Here is an 18,721-nt window from a genome sequence, read left to right as displayed (position 1 = left end):
AAACTAACCAACACATTTTACAACATGTAAGGGCCAAAAATAAAATACTACTAACAAACTATTTTCTTCCATTCTTTTGAGACGACAACAGTCTCTGGTCAACAGGAGACATTCCAGCCATCGACTACCTTAGTACTAAAGTTGTTCTGTCGAATTCCATGCTGAGAACTAGTATTAATTAACTGAAAATTCTTAAGCCGTTTACATCTTGTTAAGCCTAATGCTTACCCAAAGTAGCTCAGATACATCATTCTGTAGTGTATAGCCGATTTCTTCTGATTCTACACCAACATTACCAACCCTTGTATAGTAGGCAAAACTGGTGTTTAACTAGATTTTTTTTGTTTGTACAGGGTGATTACAAGGTTATTCAAATAGGCTCATGGTAAAAAAAATGAGACTGATTCCCTAATCTACAACAGGCAGCCTAGATGTTACAGAGATACAGTATTGGTAAATCTCTACTATAACGTCAGTTGCCGAACCCAAATGGTGATTTAGTCCTGCTGCCACCTTCCCCATATTGTTCGTTCCATTTTCTCAATTCATTCATACTCGTTGCGTCATAAGAAACAGACGAGCTAACCTGCGTTAGGAAATAGCCGGATGTTAAGAAAAGTGAGATTAGGCAGAGAAGGGAAATCATGATTACAATCAATACCTTAGCTTTTGCTTGGATAAAATCATCCAATTTAAGGGGTCTCAGATAACTGTTTTTGTTACTCACACGTCCCTAGAAAAGATAGGAATCATGTAAGGAAACTTAGAGTAGAAGTGCAGTCTTTATGGTAGAAAGTTCGACACAGGTGAACAGTTGAAAGAGCTAAGCACCTTTTCTTCTTCTTCTAGTAGTTCATGAACTGGCCTATATGCTGCAGCTACACATAGGTTCTGCAGAAACAAACAGTGAATGGGTTGCACATAGACATGAAAAGAGAACATAACAGTTTCATTCTTCTGAACAGCAGGGAAACTACCACGATTGTTCTAGTTTGGTACCTTTAGGTCGCTCCCTGAATAGCCTTCTGTGGCATTTGCAAGTTCATCGAACTTAAAACCAGATTCTAGCTTTTCTTTAGCAAGTAAAATCTTTAGAATCTTCAATCGGTTCTGTGCATCTGGAAGGTCAACATATATCCTGTGGACCATGGAACCAATGAACATCTTGCTAGATGACCATTTGCTTAAATTTGTGTCGGAAGCAAGAACATGGAATCTTAGATGTTACCGTCTAGGTAAACGCCGTATCACAGCATCATCCAGATCAAATGGACGATTTGTCGCACCAAGAATAAGGATCCGTTGGCTCTCTTTGGACCTGAGACCATCCCAAGCTGCCATAAATTCATTGCGCATCCTTCTTGTTGCTTCATGCTCAAATGCACCTCCTCTTGCACCAAGTAAGCTGTCAACCTATAACCAAACCGTATCATGCCAGGAGATCATGAAAAAAACAACCGTACTTTGAATCATGCTCAAATTACAGCCAAAGTAATGACAAGAAATGGTTTAAGAGTACTCTTGTTTTTCTTCTTCCATTTTACTAGTAAACATTGGTCAGCCTTATGCCCGTATCTCTTTGCCTTGGTAATGGGTGAGGTTACCAGGAACATACAAGGGGATATCCCTTGGTGTATGTTGTTCGCTGATGATGTAGTGTTAGTGAACGAAAGCCAGGCGGGAGTAAATAGGAAACTAAAGTTATGGCGACAGATCCTTGAGTCTAAAGGTTTTAGATTGAGCAGAACTAAAACCAAATACATGAGATGCGACTTTGGCGGAGTTGTACAGGAGGAGGGAGATGTGAGTTTGGAAGGTCAAGTAGTGCCTAAGAAGGATACCTTTCGGTATCTGGGATCAATGCTACAGAGGGATGGAGACATTGATGCGGACGTTAGCCATAGAATCAAAGTAGGGTGGATCAAGTGGCGACAAACTTCTGGCATTCTCTGTGACAAGAGGGTACCACAAAAGCTAAAAGGCAAGTTCTATAGAATGGCGATTAGACCGGCTATGTTGTATGGAGCAGAATGTTGGCCTACAAAGATTCGACATGTTCAACAACTGAGTGTTGCAGAAATGCATATGTTGCGATGGATTTGCGGTCACACAAGAATGAACAGAGTTCGGAACGATGATATACGTGATCACCTAGAGGTAGCACCAATTGAAAAAAAACTTGTCTAACATCGATTGAGGTGGTTTGGCCATGTCCAAAGGAGAGGCACCAGTGCACTGTAGAGTCCTAAGCCAAGCTAATAATATGAAGATATTAGGATATGTATAATCCTGCACTAATCATAGATTGGGTATAATCCCATAGATAGGCTAGCTGCCATATATAGCCTAGGATTCTTTCTATGTATAGCCTAAGATTGCTTCCTTGTACAGGGTATAGCTTTCCATATGTGTAATTTCCTTGTATACATATTAGCTATATATGAAAGGCTCCCCACCCACATTCAGTGTGTGGTGATTCCCTCCTTTCCTGTCTATTCTACATGGTATCAGCTTAGCCGATCCTCCTTCCCACCACCCCCCCACCCCCTCTGCTGTCCCTCCCTCCTCCCATCAGGGTCGCCATGACGACTGGATCTGCCACCAGCTCCTCCTCCTCCAGCACCACGAACAGCCTGGGCTCCCTCTCTGCCCCTGCTGTCTTCGTTGCCCCCTATGCAACGATCAATGTCAAGAACCACATCCCGGTGACCCTGGAACTGACGAGGCCCAATTTCAACCAGTGGGAACCGTTCTTCACTTCTCTCTGCGGGAAATTCGGCCTTCTTTCCCACATCACGGAGGAAGCTGGCTCCCCCGACCCTGCCTGGAACATCGCCGACGCCTGCGTCCGCAGTTGGCTCCTTGGCTCTGTTGGGCCGGATGTCCACGGCCTGGCGACGGCACCAGATCAGACCGCGCGTGGCCTCTGGCTCGCCATCAGGCGCCTCTTCGAGGCCAACAAGGCCCCGCGCGCCATCTTCCTGGGTCACAAGTTCTACTCCATGACCCAGGGCGACTCCCCCGTCAACGACTACGCCCAAAAGATGAAGGCCACCGCCGACGCACTCCGTGATGTCGGTCGCGTCATCACCGACTCGGAGCTCGTCCTCAACTTCCTGCGCGGCCTCAACCCCCGCTTCGCCAGCACCGCCGACAACATCGCCGACTCGCACCCGTTGCCGGACTTCGCCACTACGCGCGAGAAGCTCGTCCTCAAGGAGCTCCGCCTCGCCAACGAGGGCACCGTGGCAGCCCAGACGGCGTTCCACGCCGCGTGCGGCACTGTCTGCCGCACTGTCTCCAGCGCCACCGGCGGCAGCTTCACCGGCTATGGTGGCGGCTCCAGCGGCGGCGGCAGCAGCGGCGGGAAGGGCGGCGGCAATGGCCGCTGGAAGAAGAAGGGCAAGGGCGGCGCCCCGAAGTCTGCTGCATCGGCGGCTCCGTGGCTCTGCTACCCGCCCTGGACTGCTGCGCCGCATCAACAGCCATGGCGTCCACCAGCGTGGGGCGGCCCTGGCGTGCTCGGGGCTCCTCCCCCGGCCCAGGCCCACACGGCCTTTGCCCCCGCTCAGTTGTCCGGCGCCACGAACTCCTCTCTGCCTCCTCACCAGCAGCAGGGCGGCTGGGATCAGGCAGGCCTCATCGCTGCCCTGAACCAGATGTCGCTTCAGGGGTCCTCCCCCTGGGTCTTCGACACTGGTGCCACTGCCCACATGTCATCCTCGGATGGTATACTCCTGTCCCGTCTCCCTCCTCCTTCTGGCATCACGGTTGGCGATGGCACTACCATTCCCATCACCTGCCGTGGACCATCTAAATTACACTCCCCGCACTCTACCTTTCATCTTCATGATGTTCTGGTTGCCCCTGCTCTAGTACGCAACCTCCTTTCAGTTCGTCAATTCACCCGTGACAATGCTTGTTCCGTTGAATTTGACTCTTGTGGCTTTTCTGTCAAGGACCAGCAGACCGGGCGCGTGACTCTTCGCTGCAATAGTGGTGGCGACCTCTACACCTTCCCCACCACACCGTCCACTTACTGCAGCCTCGCCATCACGTCGTCCCTGTGGCATCACCGCCTCGGCCACCCCGGCCCATCCAGCCTCGCCACTCTACGGAACATGTCGGCCATCTCCTACAATAAGCACTCGCCTTGCCTCTGCCATGCATGTCAACTTGGCAAGCACGTGCGACTCCCGTTTAGCCATTCCACCTCTGTAACTAGTGCCCCATTTGATTTACTACATTGTGATGTGTGGACATCTCCCGTGCCTAGCAACTCCGGTTTTAAATATTATCTCGTCGTACTCGATGATTTTTCCCATTACTGCTGGACATTCCCACTGCGCCACAAATCTGAGGTGCACCGGCATCTTGTCGAATTCTTTGCCTATGCTACAACACAATTCAGCACCACACCCAAATCCCTCCAAGCAGATAATGGCACCGAATTCGTTAACCACGCCACCGCCACACTCCTCAGCAGCCAGGGCACTACCCTACGCCTCTCCTGCCCCTATACGTCCCCGCAAAATGGCAAGGCCGAACGCATACTCCGCACTATCAACAACACCATCCGCACCATGCTCCTCCATGCCTTCATGCCTCCTCCTTACTGGGCTGAGGCTCTCACCACAGCCACCACCCTCCTCAATCGGCGTCCCTCCTCCTCCATCCACCACCAAATACCTCATCAAATTCTCTATGGCACTCTCCCAGATTACTCCTCCCTCCGTGTCTTCGGGTGCCTTTGCTATCCAAACCTCACCGCCACCTCCCCCCACAAACTCGCTCCTCGCTCCGCCCCGTGTGTTTTCCTCGGATACCCATCCTCTCACAAGGGCTACCGCTGCCTCGACATGAATACTCGTCGGATAATCATCTCCCGCCATGTCATATTCGACGAGTCAGTGTTCCCATTCGCGGCAGCACCATCGGCGGCCTCCGTGCCGCCCTCACTTGAATTTCTGATGCAGGGACTTTCTTCCTCGACGACAATAGTGAGCACTCCTCCGCCGCTCCCTGAAACCAGCGAGGATCCAGCCCCTGCGCTCCTGGACCCAGCTGTTATCCAGCTGGGCCCCCTGGTTGCCTCTACGGGCGGGCACCCACCGCCTGCTCCGCCTGCGGGCGGGCAACAGCCGCCAGCCGCTCCACAGCCGGGGCGCCAGCGTTTCGGCATCGTCTTCACTCGCCGCAGCCGAGTTCCTGCGGCTGACCCCGTGGCTCCCCTGGCGCCGGTTCCTGTGGCTGCTGCACCGCCCACCGAGGTCGTCGCCCCTGCACCATCTGCTCCGCCACCATCTGCTCCGCCACCTGCAGCGACCCAGCAGCCTGCTGCACCACCGACCCGGCCTGTGACACGGTCAAAGACCGGCTCCCTGCGCACTGTCCAGCGCTCGCCGACCCCAATTGGCGCGCTACAATGGCCGATGAGTACAAGGCGCTGATCGACAATGGCACTTGGCGCCTTGTCCCTCGGCCCCCTGGTGCTAACATTGTTACTGGGAAGTGGCTGTTCAAGCACAAATTCCACTCCGACGGTTCCCTCGCCCGGCACAAGGCGCGCTGGGTCGTCCGCGGTTTCTCCCAGGAGGCCGGCGTCGACTACGACGAGACCTTCAGCCCGGTCGTCAAGCCTGCCACGATCCGCACCGTGCTCAGCATTGCTGCGTCCCGGGATTGGCCTATCCGCCAACTCGACGTGAAGAATGCCTTCCTCCACGGCAATCTCGAGGAGACAGTCTACTGCGAGCAACCCAAAGGCTTCGTCGACCCTGCTGCTCCTAATTCCGTTTGTTTGCTGCAGAAGTCCTTGTATGGACTTAAACAGGCGCCGCGAGCTTGGAACCAGCGCTTCTCCGCCTTCATCAGCAGCATCGGCTTCACCACATCCAAGTCGGATGCCTCCCTATTCATCTACAAGGCTGGAGCTGACATGGCTTACCTTCTCCTCTACGTTGATGACATCATTGTCACCGTGTCGTCACCGGCTCTACTCCTGCACGTCGCCTCCCGACTCTCTCTGGAGTTCGCCATGACGGACCTTGGTGACCTCCAGCACTTCCTCGGCATCTCGGTGACGCGGGACAGCAGTGGCCTGTTCCTATCCCAACGGCAGTACGCCGTCGAGCTTCTTCAGCGCGCTGGCATGTCTGAATGCCACCCGACCGCTACCCCGGTGGATGCCCGGACCAAGCTGTCCTCCACTGAGGGCACTCCCGTCGCCAACCCCTCGGAGTACAGGAGCCTGGCGGGAGCCCTCCAGTACCTCACTCTGACGAGGCCAGACCTGGCCTATGCTGTGCAGCAGGTTTGCCTCTTCATGCATGACCCTCGTGAGCCGCATCTTGCGTTGATCAAGCGCATCTTGCGCTATGTCAAGGGCTCGCTATCTGCAGGCCTTCACTTGAGCTCCAGACCTGTAGATCAGCTCACAGCCTACTCTGATGCCGACTGGGCTGGCTGCCCGGATACACGTCGCTCTACTTCAGGCTTCTGCGTCTACCTCGGCGACAACCTGGTCTCATGATCTTCCAAGCGACAGACGACTGTGTCGCGCTCCAGTGCCGAAGCTGAGTACCGTGCGGTGGCCCATGCGGTTGCTGAGTGCTGCTGGCTGCGTCAGCTCCTCCAGGAGCTCCACATCTCCATTCCGCTAGCGACGGTTGTCTACTGTGACAATGTGAGCGCCGTCTACATGGCTGCCAACCCTGTCCACCACCGCCGCACGAAGCATATCGAGATTGACATCCACTTCGTCCGCGAGAAGGTCGCTCTGGGACAGTTCAGGGTTCTCCATGTTCCTTCTGCACACCAGTTTGCTGACATTATGACCAAGGGTCTGCCCGTCCAGCTCTTCACTGACTTTCGGACCAGTCTGTGCGTCCGTGATGCTTCCGCTACGACTGCGGGCGGGTATTAGGATATGTATAATCCTGCACTAATCATAGATTGGGTATAATCCCATAGATAGGCTAGCTGCCATATATAGCCTAGGATTCTTTCTATGTATAGCCTAGGATTGCTTCCTTGTACAGGGTATAGCTTTCCATATGTGTAATTTCCTTGTATACATATTAGCTATATATGAAAGGCTCCCCACCCACATTCAGTGTGTGGTGATTCCCTCCTTTCCTGTCTATTCTACAGAAGAGAGCTAGAGGAAGACCGAAATTGATATGGGAGAGGCAATAAAAAGATATTTGAAAGCTTGGGATATACCTAGAGATCTATGTTTGAATAGGAGTACTTGTAAAACAGTTATTGAAGTGCCTAAACCGTGACTTGGGGATCTTGGTGGGTTTCAACTCTCGCCTACCCCAACTTGCTTGGGACTGAAAGGCTATGTTGTTGTTGTTGTTGTTGTATTTTACTAGTAAACATACAAAAATTACACGGCGTCCTCTTTAGCTAAAATGCCATGTTGCAATGTTTCAAAAGATCACAAAAATCATGTATGCAGTACACCTAAGGTAATTGTAGCCGCAACAATTCAGTATGAAATTCATCTTTGATGTTGACATTCAAAAAACACAAGCGCCACTGTCAGCACATGATGAACAGTGCCAGGTTGACTGCTTGTCTATTTTGTTTCTTGACATCTAGGATGAATTTCAAACTGAATTGCTGCAACTATACTTAACTTTATGTGTACTACATACATGTTTTTTTCATGATTTTTGAAGCATTGCAACATGATATTTTAGCTAATGAGGTCACCAAATCTGCATTGATTAAACATACCTCATCAACAAATATGATAACAGGAGCTAGTCGACTCGCAAAGGAGAAAAGGGCCTTTGTCAGCTTCTCTGCATCTCCAAACCACTGTTTAAAGAAAATATAATTTTAAGTCAGTGGTTGGTTGGAAAATGACTTGCGTATATGCATGAGACTGCTGGTCAATGATCATCTTGTTCACAACCATTCAAGCTCTTTGGTTGAAGAATATAGTTGATTGCTAATATATTTTGATGCAAGATTAACTACAGATGGTCTTTTGGCTGCTTGAGTTAGACATGTCACACCTGTATCAAATTGAGAAAAATGGTACTTTCGTGCTCAATTATAGCCGTGACCATATGGAATTTGACTTTCAGAAAACCAAAATCATTACTATCTAATGGCTATCACCAGCCATCACTGATTGGCACAAAACACAAGAATTGTTAGCTAAGCCACTAATAGTCACTAGTCACAAATAAGGTGTACATGTTTGAGAAAAACAAATAAGGCGTGTGACTAGGATATCCTAAAGCAACCTGGTGCAGCATGAACCAAAATTCCACAGTTGCCATATGTGGTAAACATTATCATAATTTGAATCCACTTATCCTGCGTTTATTTAAATTTTATATTAGTAAATCTTGCATCATCCCAAACAGGAACGTTCAAACCCTTAACCAGAAAAGACCTAGAACAGAACTTCTTCCCAACTTTTTCCCAGTAATAAATAGCAGATATTGTTATGATCCAACTTCTCACAAAAGAAATTCCATGTATGTCATGAGCCAATATTGGTACCTTTCATCAAGCAAAGAACATAACTGCCAAAGTCAATGGACAACCCCAAAAACATATGCCTACATAGAATAAAACTGCCAAGATTGAATGGGGTTCTATTGAATCATCATTTAAGGTGTTCAATAGTTTACCCAGTATGCAGCCCTCTAATTTTTTGCAGCAAGAATCTTCAGCAACATGTATCAAGCGCCTTGATTTTCTTATATAATTCATTTTCCATATTATTAATGAACAAATAACTGAAAAAAATCAATATAAAGATACAGGTCAAATGAAATTACCTTTGATGTGAGTGTAGAACCAGTTATACTGATAAAATTTGCTCCAGCTTCTGTTGCAAGGGCTTTTGCCAAGAGTGTTTTTCCTGTTCCAGGAGGCCCAAAAAGCAAAACACCTTTACAGGGCTGACAAGGTGCACACAATCAAATCTTTGTTAGAAATTCAGTAAAGCACTTAGACCAATTCGAATATGCATAACTTCTGATAAGACGAATATCACAATGTTCGAGCGATTGATAGAACAAGAACTCAACATTTAGAGAATGAAGCTAAAGCAACAAGCTGTCTAAGAAATAGTTATTTCACTTGCAGAATCCCCACATTTTTTCTGTTTATCTGTAATAAGTGTATCTTTAATTGCACAATCTCATTTTGTAATATACGAAAGGGTTTATCTAAGAACCAAAGATCAATTTAATTGAAGAACATCTGCTTTTGGTTATCTGCTTCACTATAAGCTAAAAACTTATTTCTGCATCCATATGAAATTTACAAGCCTCAATCACATTACACATTGAAAAGCAACCATCATAAAACTAGACTTAAATACAATTAGGTGAATAAATGTGCAGTCATGTATGATAAATTGGTAACAATCTGAACCAAGCAGTAGTTTGGATGGTTAATTGGTTAGTGCCACCAATTAAGAGGATAGACACCCAGGCTCGAACCCAGGGCTCACCAATTTGTGGGTACCTCTCAAGGAAAGTGGTTTCAGGGTACTCCTCTATCTTACAATTGAAAATGCCTAGGGGAATTCTCTCCCAGTGGTCAAGAAAAAACAATAGAAAACAATCTAGTGCTAAAAAAGCTCCATAATTAGTTTTCGACAGATGAAGAACAGTCCAATCTCCAACAGTGGACCAAGGTCAACTAGCTAAAGGCTATCAGGACATAATGCACGCATCCACATTAAAAAAACTAGATCAACCTAGCAGGAACTAGGTGGAATTTTTTTTCTCGAACACGCAGGAGAGCTGCGTATCATTGTATTAATAGAAAACTAGATGGCATTTTATTATTAATAATAAGAAGAAAGCACCCAAACCCCAAATTCGCCTTGACGTTGACGAAGACTTGAACCTGGGTGGTTTGGATATACATCCACACCCTGGACCAACTAAACTAGCTCATCTTCCTTCCACATTAACTATATTTACACAGCAATATCTGTGTCAATTTACAGAGTGCAAAATAGATGCTGCAAAAGTGTAGTGTAAATGGGAATAGGATCATTCCAAATGACGTGAGCAGCTTTCAATGTTGCATCTTTCTCTACCACAGCAACTGCATACATCGAAAGAACTCAAGTAATCATAACCTTGAATTCAGCATGAAACATACTTCTGGAAGCTTGACTACAATGCTAAAGCAACAGCATCTTATAGCTATTTATTGCAGAAAATGATTTTTTCATGCAATAACTAATTCTACCACCTAGCATTTTGAGTTCATGCTAATATGAGGTGACTTATGTGTCTATCAATAATAATGAGTCACTTAAATGCAATATTCAAGGCTCTGTGATATTTCTAGCAAAATATACATTGTGATTTTTTCATCATTGTTTCATACAGTTTTGTATCTCTATTGTTAATTTACTATTATATGTCTTACACTATCAAAACAATGCTAAAATATTTATGATATTTTTTAACATAAATTATGATGTCCGCTATCACCTCACAAAATTTGAAATTGAAACTCAACTTGTAAGTGGAGAAACAAAAAACAAATCTGTTAAGAGGTAAATTAGAACAATTGAAATAGTTGGAGAGAGTAAATCGAACCAAACATTAGTTTGAGGGTTATCTGGACGTAGCGCAAGCTTGGGGAGGGGGGGGGGGGGTACTTTTGTCTTTTTCCCAAAAAAAACAATATATCTAGCAGAAAGTATGAAGTAAAAAAAAATCTAGCAGAAAAGCAAGCCATACCCTTAATAAATTTCCATGCGAAAAAAGTTCAGGTCTCCTCATTGGAAGAGTAACAAGCTCATCCAATGTTCTCTTCACGTCCTCAAGTGCACCGATATCGTCAAATTTCACTCCAATTTCATTTGGAGGTACAACAGCAGAAATGAAATTGCGTTCATACTCATCTTTAGCCAAAACCTGAAGTTAGGAAGCTTATGAGTTTGTGTAGGCATATAGAACAATGACATAACATAAAAGGCAGAAAAAAATCTAACTTTATGAGATAGATAATCAGTTGAATACCTTCAGATTTTGAGATGATTTCTTAGTTGTTATACCCTGTCCCTTCAGCCTCTCGATTGCTATTTCCAGACTTCACATAAATGAATAAAAAACATTAGTAGCAAGGGACTGGCTAAGGTAAAAACAAATAAAACAATATTCAATGTTTCCCTAAAAAATATATGATGTGAAGTAGATATACCTCTCACGGGGAATGATTAATCTGTCACCCTTGATAGAAGGAAGATCTGTTGATGACAGATAGTGGTTTCTAGCCCATCCAACGACCTTCTCCGCTTCTGCAATAAACAACAAACTCATTGAACTTACTGATTCACATCAGCGCCACCAACTAGCAACGGAAACCTGTGACTGTTATGCAAAAATGGAGGAACAAAAAGGGGCAGACCCAGTGCCGGAAGAGGAACAAAAGGATATATTTCAAATTTAGCACTTCACCCCGCTTCACTATTTCAAAATGTGCACCTTTTGCAGCGTAGCATTAGGATAGTGAATATTTTTTATACTTTTCCATCTGCAACCAACCAACTATAGGGTTTATACAATGGAGCAGACCACTTCACAATTAATTGTCAATAACTTTCAATGATTCATCATGTACCAGAAGTCCAGAATTTTTACACTATCTCTACATATAGAAACATCATGCTACCACTACAAAACCTTCACTGCAACAAGATTAATCTGGCACCAGGATTTTAGTACTGGTAACCACCCCCAAGCTGGCCACTGCCAATCTGCCACGGTGCCACCTAGGTGAAACCAGGATGTAGGTACATTTTTTTTTTTTGACAAAGGGATGTAGGTACAGTTGGTTGCAGTAGAGGGTTAGTTGCACTTCAAGTTAGTAATAGCAGTGGTTCACTCGAACAAGCATAAAAGCACTAAACCCGAAAAAGAAATTCAGGATATCATAAAAAGAGTTGGTGTCAAATTCCACTATACTTATAAAAAAAAATTTATTTCTGTTCCATTTTTCTTGCATTGAACCAGCACAAGACAAACCAGTTAAAAAAAATCAACTCATGTGATGTGCATGAAATTCCAGCAGAAGCATGGGCTAAAAATTTGAGTAGACATACTTTGTTTTGTTAAAACAATACCATCCGACTTCACATGCAAAATGTCCACACAAGAAAGATCATGCTCCTCAAGCACCTGCATTAACCAATCATCGCTTAGAACTCAGGAACCATGATAGTGAAGTGGCAATCTGAACGAAAATGGAGATGGATGGGAAGCACAAGATCTGCATCCAAACCTTGTGCAATTTAACAAGGTTATGCCGCGAAATCATAATTTTTCTATCCTCTTCAATCTGATTATTAAAAACTCGTAGTTGTTCATCTTCCTGTATGTAAAGTAAAAAAGAAAGAAAGAAAGTTAGGAGCTATCATCAAGCTACAGGGCACTTGTAATTGAAATGTGGACTAGGCACTGTAATTCATTGATTTAATAATAAGAGGCACCGTTATAGCTTCATCATGTGCTGGTACAGTGCATGTCAATAGTTTGTTTTGTGTAGTGCAGAAGATTGGTGAAAGATGCTAACCTCTGGAAGAGGAACAGTTAGACTATTGGTGAAGAGCTTTGATATGTCACCGGACCTTGAATATCTTTCTCCCTTCAGGCCCCCTACCAACTGCTTCAGTGGTGATGGCTGCATAGAAACATTTCAAATGAGTCGTACTGATTGTGAAATACTATAACTGAGAAGACAAACTTAAAACTTTTCATAGGCAATGACAAAAGAAGTCAAAGCTAATATTATAGGTTTCACAATTTGTGCAAATAACATTTTGTAAAGAGCTAAGCACTTCTTCAAGTAGCACAATTTCAATTCGTGCTAAAACAGTAGGTTTACATATGTCCTAGTAATGATAATGACCCACATTCTCTACCCACTCTAAGTCAAGGAATGAAAAACATATGTAATCAGTCATCATTCGCAAACAAGGTACTGATAACTGAGAATGGACCTGAACGAGCTTGCTAGACAGTCATGCTTCACAATGTAAACCAACTAGTGCTGTTTTATGAATGTTTAGAGCAACTCCAAGAGACTCTCTATATCCTTCCTAATTGCTAGGAATAGAGATTTTGGTGAAAAAGTACCATTCAATAGCTTCTTTAAGTGGTTATCCAGAAATAGCCATCTTCTATCCGGATTTCTCTCTAGCCAAAGATAGAAAACGAGAATGGCTCTCTAGAGTGCAAACAAGATAAAGGAAAACTGTTGGAGAGTGGAAAGATATAAAAAGCGATTTTTATGCAAATGACTCTCCAAATGATGATTTAAAGAGTGAGCTTTAGAAAGACTCTTGGAGATGCTCTAAGGCAAAATAGGAACAGCAATATAATGGTGCAAAACTCATCCATTAGTTACCAAAAGAATGGAAATAATCAACCAAGACCCTTGATACAATAACAATAAAACCTATCTCAAGCATGTTTTAACATAAAAACAGTCAATAAAGGCTTTTGATACAAGTACTGAAGAAATAAATCATGATTATAATAGAAAGTAAACAGACAATAAACATATATTCATTTGAACAACATAGGATAATTACCAGTGAAGACAGGCGAGAGAGATTGTGGAACATCAGTGCAGGCTGTACATGTCCATAACATGCATAAGACCTAACAAATTGCTTATGTAAGTTGAATTTGAATTTTAGCAAGAATTATTAGATCTTACATGTTCCTTATCCTTGGGTGCTGCTGCCAGTATGTTCTGCCCACATATCAATACTACTGGTCCGGTAAGTCGGTCAAACATTTTCTCAACCCTTTGCACAAACTCTCTGCGATCTGATTTTGAAACTGCTCTAGATAACCATTGAGAACTGTCTGGAAAGTAGACAATTATTGGCTGTAGAGATGGCAGAACCTATACAGAAAAAGGTTCATTAAGCAAGTCCATATAGAGATTAACTTCTTCAATGAGACCAACAACACTGGCAATATTTGAGGATTAAAACCAGCAGTAAGGAATGATTGCAGTATACATATGTAAAGCACCATATTTTCAAAACTTATGTAAAAATGCGTGTCAAGATATATTTTGAGAAATCACCTCACAAAGTGCTTCAAGTGCGATATGCCAATCGTCTGATTCGGTATCATGATCATGTGCAATATCCTGAGCTAAGGCACAAAGAAATCAGATGGAATCAAAGTGATGGAATTGTCAAATTAAATCAAACAGCCGTTAGGGCTAGAGAGTAGAGACATACAATCAACCCAGTAAACAGTTGCTGTTCCATTTTCCTCCTTGCTAGTTACATCTTCATGGGCATCGTGTGATTTCTCTATAGAAGGATCAAATATGACAGCAACCTGATCCCCATTGACCTCATATACCTCCCCACGCTGTCCATTTGATAGACCCCTGTGATTATTAGAGTTAGAAATGTTCCTCTTCATAATCTATAAGAACAATTTTCTAGACACAATTACAAGAGCAAATTTTTACATATCTTGTAAGTTTCTGCATGCATGGTAGAAATATCAATAGCAAAGAACTTTCCTCATAAAAAGGACAGCGATAGACAGAGAATCAATTGTCTAAGGAGCCGCAAATCAGGTATTTGCCAATTGCCAATACATTTCACTGGAACAAATTTTCAAAATCCCAAAATACTCAAATAAAGAATACAAAGTTGTCCTGAATTGCTCCTATTAGAGAAACTACATCCTAAACTATCATACTTTTCAAATTGGAAGATAAGCTCATGAGATATTCAGAGTGTTTCAAATAATAACTGGTGGCCAATAATGATTTGCCATGTTTCACATGCTACTAACAATGCATGTTTCAGCTTATAAACATCACCCAATTCTATATTGTAACATTGACAATTATATTGATAAAGGGAAGATCACAATTAAATTTTAATATTGACATGGAGAAAATAATATACAGAACTACAAAGGGGAGGCCAGAACTGGCATAGCACAGAATCGGGTGTACTACAAAATCATTTTGTCCTGTTCCATGATATATACCCACCTTCCACTAATAAAAGTATAGGCACTCCTTGAGCCATCTTGAGTAGGTATTTTCCCCAAAATGATCCTGTGTAAGGTATATATGGTACATATCAATGTTAACATCAAGAAATTGAACTTTTAACATGGAGCCCATTATTGTGATATAAAGCACTTGTGAAACCAGAACAAAAAAATTATTTTCTATTTTTCACCACATCACTATGCATCTATGCGAGCACATGCATGCATGCTCACTTGCTTATTCCAAAGCCAAACTGATCCACACCTATAAGACCAAACCCAAACAAACCAATGTTGTTTGATATTTGAGTAAACATAACAAAGATAAGTCATGGTACCAAGCTAAGAACCACAAAAGTTAACTCGGATCAGCATCTATACTGTATCAAACTCATCAGTTGGTTTGTCCTTCGCATCCACACACATTAGCCTACAAAGGTCAATCTTATCCATCTACTTGACCTCATCCAATGGTTCATCTTGATTTTGTGCTTCACCTTCCTTTATAATAATAAATAACATTAATGCTGCTAATAATGCTCCTAATCACCCTTCACCACACCCAACTGATAACCATATACACTAATGCCCATCAACTAATGTGCATTGCATGCAGAAAAAAAAGGGTAAGAAAGTCAATATCCAACAATTACCTCTGATCTGCTTCAACAACTGCAGAGGCCCCAACATACTTGACCCTATCTCCTGAAAAGGTACATAACAAAATTAGAAGGAAAAAAACAGATTTAAACTCCAACGTTGAAAGACCCAATTTGTATGTATGATTTAAAGAATTTTTAGATGAAGCAGATTTAACTTCTGAGTTGGTGTAGCTACATACAAGGTATCAATAAAGAGGGGCTAAGCCTCAATTATGCTCAGGCAGTCATGGACTCATGGGTTAAGTTCAAACAATAAAAGCTTATTTTTCAACGCAATGTAGTCGATAGTTCACATAGTAAAGTCTGAAGGGAAAAATAATGGGAAATTACCCCTTTTGAAAGGCCTTTTCTCTTCTTCTGATGACTCAGGAGTTTCAGAAGATTCTGACTGCTGTACTTTCTTCAGCACCAACAATTCTCTAAAATAACAAGGCGGGAAAGGATAATTATAAGCCACAAATTTGTGAATGAAGAAAAAATCATTAACGAGGGCAGATAATATGAATGTTGGTTCTCCTTGCCTTTCCTCTAGTAAGGCAAGAACACTAAAGAAGAGAAGTTATTTCAAACGATTGTTTCTATCAACTGTATTTTCTTTTCATTTAAAACCCACTTAACATAAGATTGTCTAAACTTTTGATGTCCCCTTCGTTTTAGAGAGACACAAAAGTGGCACAATATCATTTTGTCTGTAAATGAAACAGGTGCAACTTTTCAGAAGCACAGGTCAAATATGTGTCTTTTCTGTGAAAAGCATCGCAAGACACTTCTTATGCAACTAGACAGGGAGATAAGATAAATCACCTTGGCATATTCCTCGATAGTACAAGGGACCAACTTTTTTAGGTCATCCAGAGACTTTTTCAGGTCTTCCACAGATTTGAGAGCATCCTCATCGTCACTTTCACCAGATTTTCCATTGTTGCTTGTCCAATCTTCATCACCATCGTCTTCCATTTCAGATTCTGAGCCTTCATCCTCTGACTCAGCATGCTCATCCTCCTCCTCCTCACTTTCTGAGTAATCCTCCCCATAATCCTACGAATCAGGTGAAATGTGAGGTTTGCAAAGTTGCATCATGCCTTTATACTTTGTGAAATGCAGTATCTTACATATGGTGCAAGGACGCTGCTGTCCAGAACCAATAGCGGCACTTGCAACTCATGTGCAAGAGCTCTAACAAATCTCTCCCTGTAAAGCTCAGTTCCTGCATTAAACAAATTTCACAACCCAAGCATTTGTAGCAACGCTAAGTATCTTCATCCTAGCTGCTTTATACCTGGAGAACTTTGGAGCAATATCCGCCCTCCTGAGGATTCCAAACGTGAGCCATACTCTGACGTGACACCCTTGTGCCGCAGGTGGGACGCCACACACTCACTCAGCAGCTGCCTCGCATTCTCACTTAAGCATTCAAAAGGGAACAGACTACACACTCTCTAGTCGTCAGCCCACTAATGTTAGCTTGGTTGAAACAAAACTTCGAACAGATGATGAGGGCGTCTCACTTGACATAGTAGGGGAAATTCTGCCACGAGAGCGAACCCTTCTCCCACGGCACGACGCGGCGCAGGAACTCGCTGCGGAACCTCTCCCGCCTGGTGAGGAACGTCGACTCCCGCCGCTTACAGCCGGTGAGAAACCTCTCGCCGCTCAGCCACTCCTGCTGGTCCTTCTCCCCGAGACGCGCGTGCTCCTGCTCGAAGCACCTGCCGCTGCTCCCCGCCGCCGCCGAGGACGCAGCGGCGCCCCTCGCCTCAGCGCTCCCGACGCCGCCCTTGGAGCCGTAAAACCGGCACAGCCGTCGGGCAGGGCCGGGCGGCCGCGGCGCGCCGAGCGCGCTGAACCTCCTGACGAAGGAACCTCCACTGACGCCAGTTGCGGAGATAGCTGAGGGAGCTTGAATTGCTCCACATCGGAGGGCGCAGGAGGAGGCAGCGCAGCCGCATCGCGTGGTACATCTCGGGCGGCTCTAGGACCAAATGGTGAGGAATCGTCAGCCTAGATCGTTTGCTTGAGCATGTGAAGCGAAGCTAGGAGTGACTAGTGGTGTGGGAGCCTGGGAGGATTGGAACGAAACCGGACCAGGATGGCCGATGGTGGGTGGCGCGGCGGAGACGGTGGCGCCCGGCTGCGGGGCGACGGAGAGGAGGGAGACGGAGACGCCACGCCACGGCACCCGCTCCACGCCTCCACTCCAGGTTTCGGCTAATCCGCTTTTCACGCCGTGCCGCTCGGCCCGCTCCTGCGCTGGGTTGGGGCGTTGGGCCCCAGTTGGACACCAACACCGACAAGCGACAAGCCATGGATCCAAGTCCTTTGTGAGAACCTAGTGGGCTGTCGGCCTTGATAGAATCTACAGTCATTATAACGGGCCGCTTTGTTGGCATCACCAGTGGACGTATGAGGGCCCTAACGAGAAAATTGTTTACGGGCCCCAGCCCATAGTTGTCGCTTCGTTTCCTAGCCCGTGACTTGGATCCTGGATTTGCATAGCGGCCCACGTCCATTTCAAACGTCTGGATGGTCAGGCCCAGGTATCTCTTTAGTCTTTATTATATTATGATGACTTGACTTATGAGAACAATCTCCGGGAGAAAAACAGATCTGGCTCCATATGAGGAACTGCCGGGTTGCGATATCACGAGGTCACGAGCAGGAAGATCTAGCTAGAGCATCGGAATCGATACCAAGAGTGCAGTCCTAACTCACGAGCCATCGAGTTTGGCCGATAAAGGCAGAAAGAATGGAAGAAATGAGCTGTCTTGGTGAGTGGTCTCCCACAGGGTCCAGTGGTACTCTCACAGAACTTTAGGTATCGTCTTTTTGCAGCGTCATTTCCCTTTCTAGATTCAGCAGCAGGCGACTACAGCTCACCGAAAAGTGGTGTACTCGTCTTCGCAGTTAGCCCGTGTTCAGTTCAAAAATAGTTCCTAAAAATGCTACAGTACCCGTCACATCGAATCTTGCGATACGTGCATGGAGTATTAAATATAGACGAAAAAAAAACTAATTGCACAG

The 18,721-nt window shown here is 44.7% G+C and overlaps 1 protein-coding gene and 2 pseudogenes across 1 annotated transcript; 1 reads left to right on the top strand and 2 right to left on the bottom strand.

Moving 5' to 3' along the window:
- Nucleotides 1-18,721, bottom strand: part of LOC136470598 (uncharacterized) — a 156,759-nt pseudogene that overhangs the window by 87,181 nt on the left and 50,857 nt on the right.
- Nucleotides 303-17,905, bottom strand: LOC136478099 (uncharacterized; annotated as a pseudogene).
- Nucleotides 2,583-4,101, top strand: LOC136474855 (uncharacterized). The gene is made up of 2 exons (XM_066472425.1): nt 2,583-3,729; nt 3,960-4,101. The coding sequence occupies exons 1-2, from the start codon at nt 2,583-2,585 to the stop codon at nt 3,995-3,997; spliced, it is 1,185 nt and encodes a 394-aa protein (XP_066328522.1). The 3' UTR covers nt 3,998-4,101.

The sequence above is a fragment of the Miscanthus floridulus genome, chromosome 8 (assembly GCF_019320115.1).
Source record: "Miscanthus floridulus cultivar M001 chromosome 8, ASM1932011v1, whole genome shotgun sequence".
In the NCBI taxonomy this organism is placed as follows: domain Eukaryota; kingdom Viridiplantae; phylum Streptophyta; class Magnoliopsida; order Poales; family Poaceae; genus Miscanthus; species Miscanthus floridulus.
This window is presented reverse-complemented; position numbering and strand designations above follow the sequence as displayed.

Coding starts and splice junctions, on each gene's coding strand:
- LOC136474855 (XM_066472425.1), top strand. CDS start 2,583: ATGACGACTGGATCTGCCACCAGCTCCTCCTCCTCCAGCACCACGAAC. Junction 3,730..3,959: donor CCACATGTCATCCTCGGATG/GTATACTCCTGT, acceptor TTTTCTGTCAAG/GACCAGCAGACCGGGCGCGT.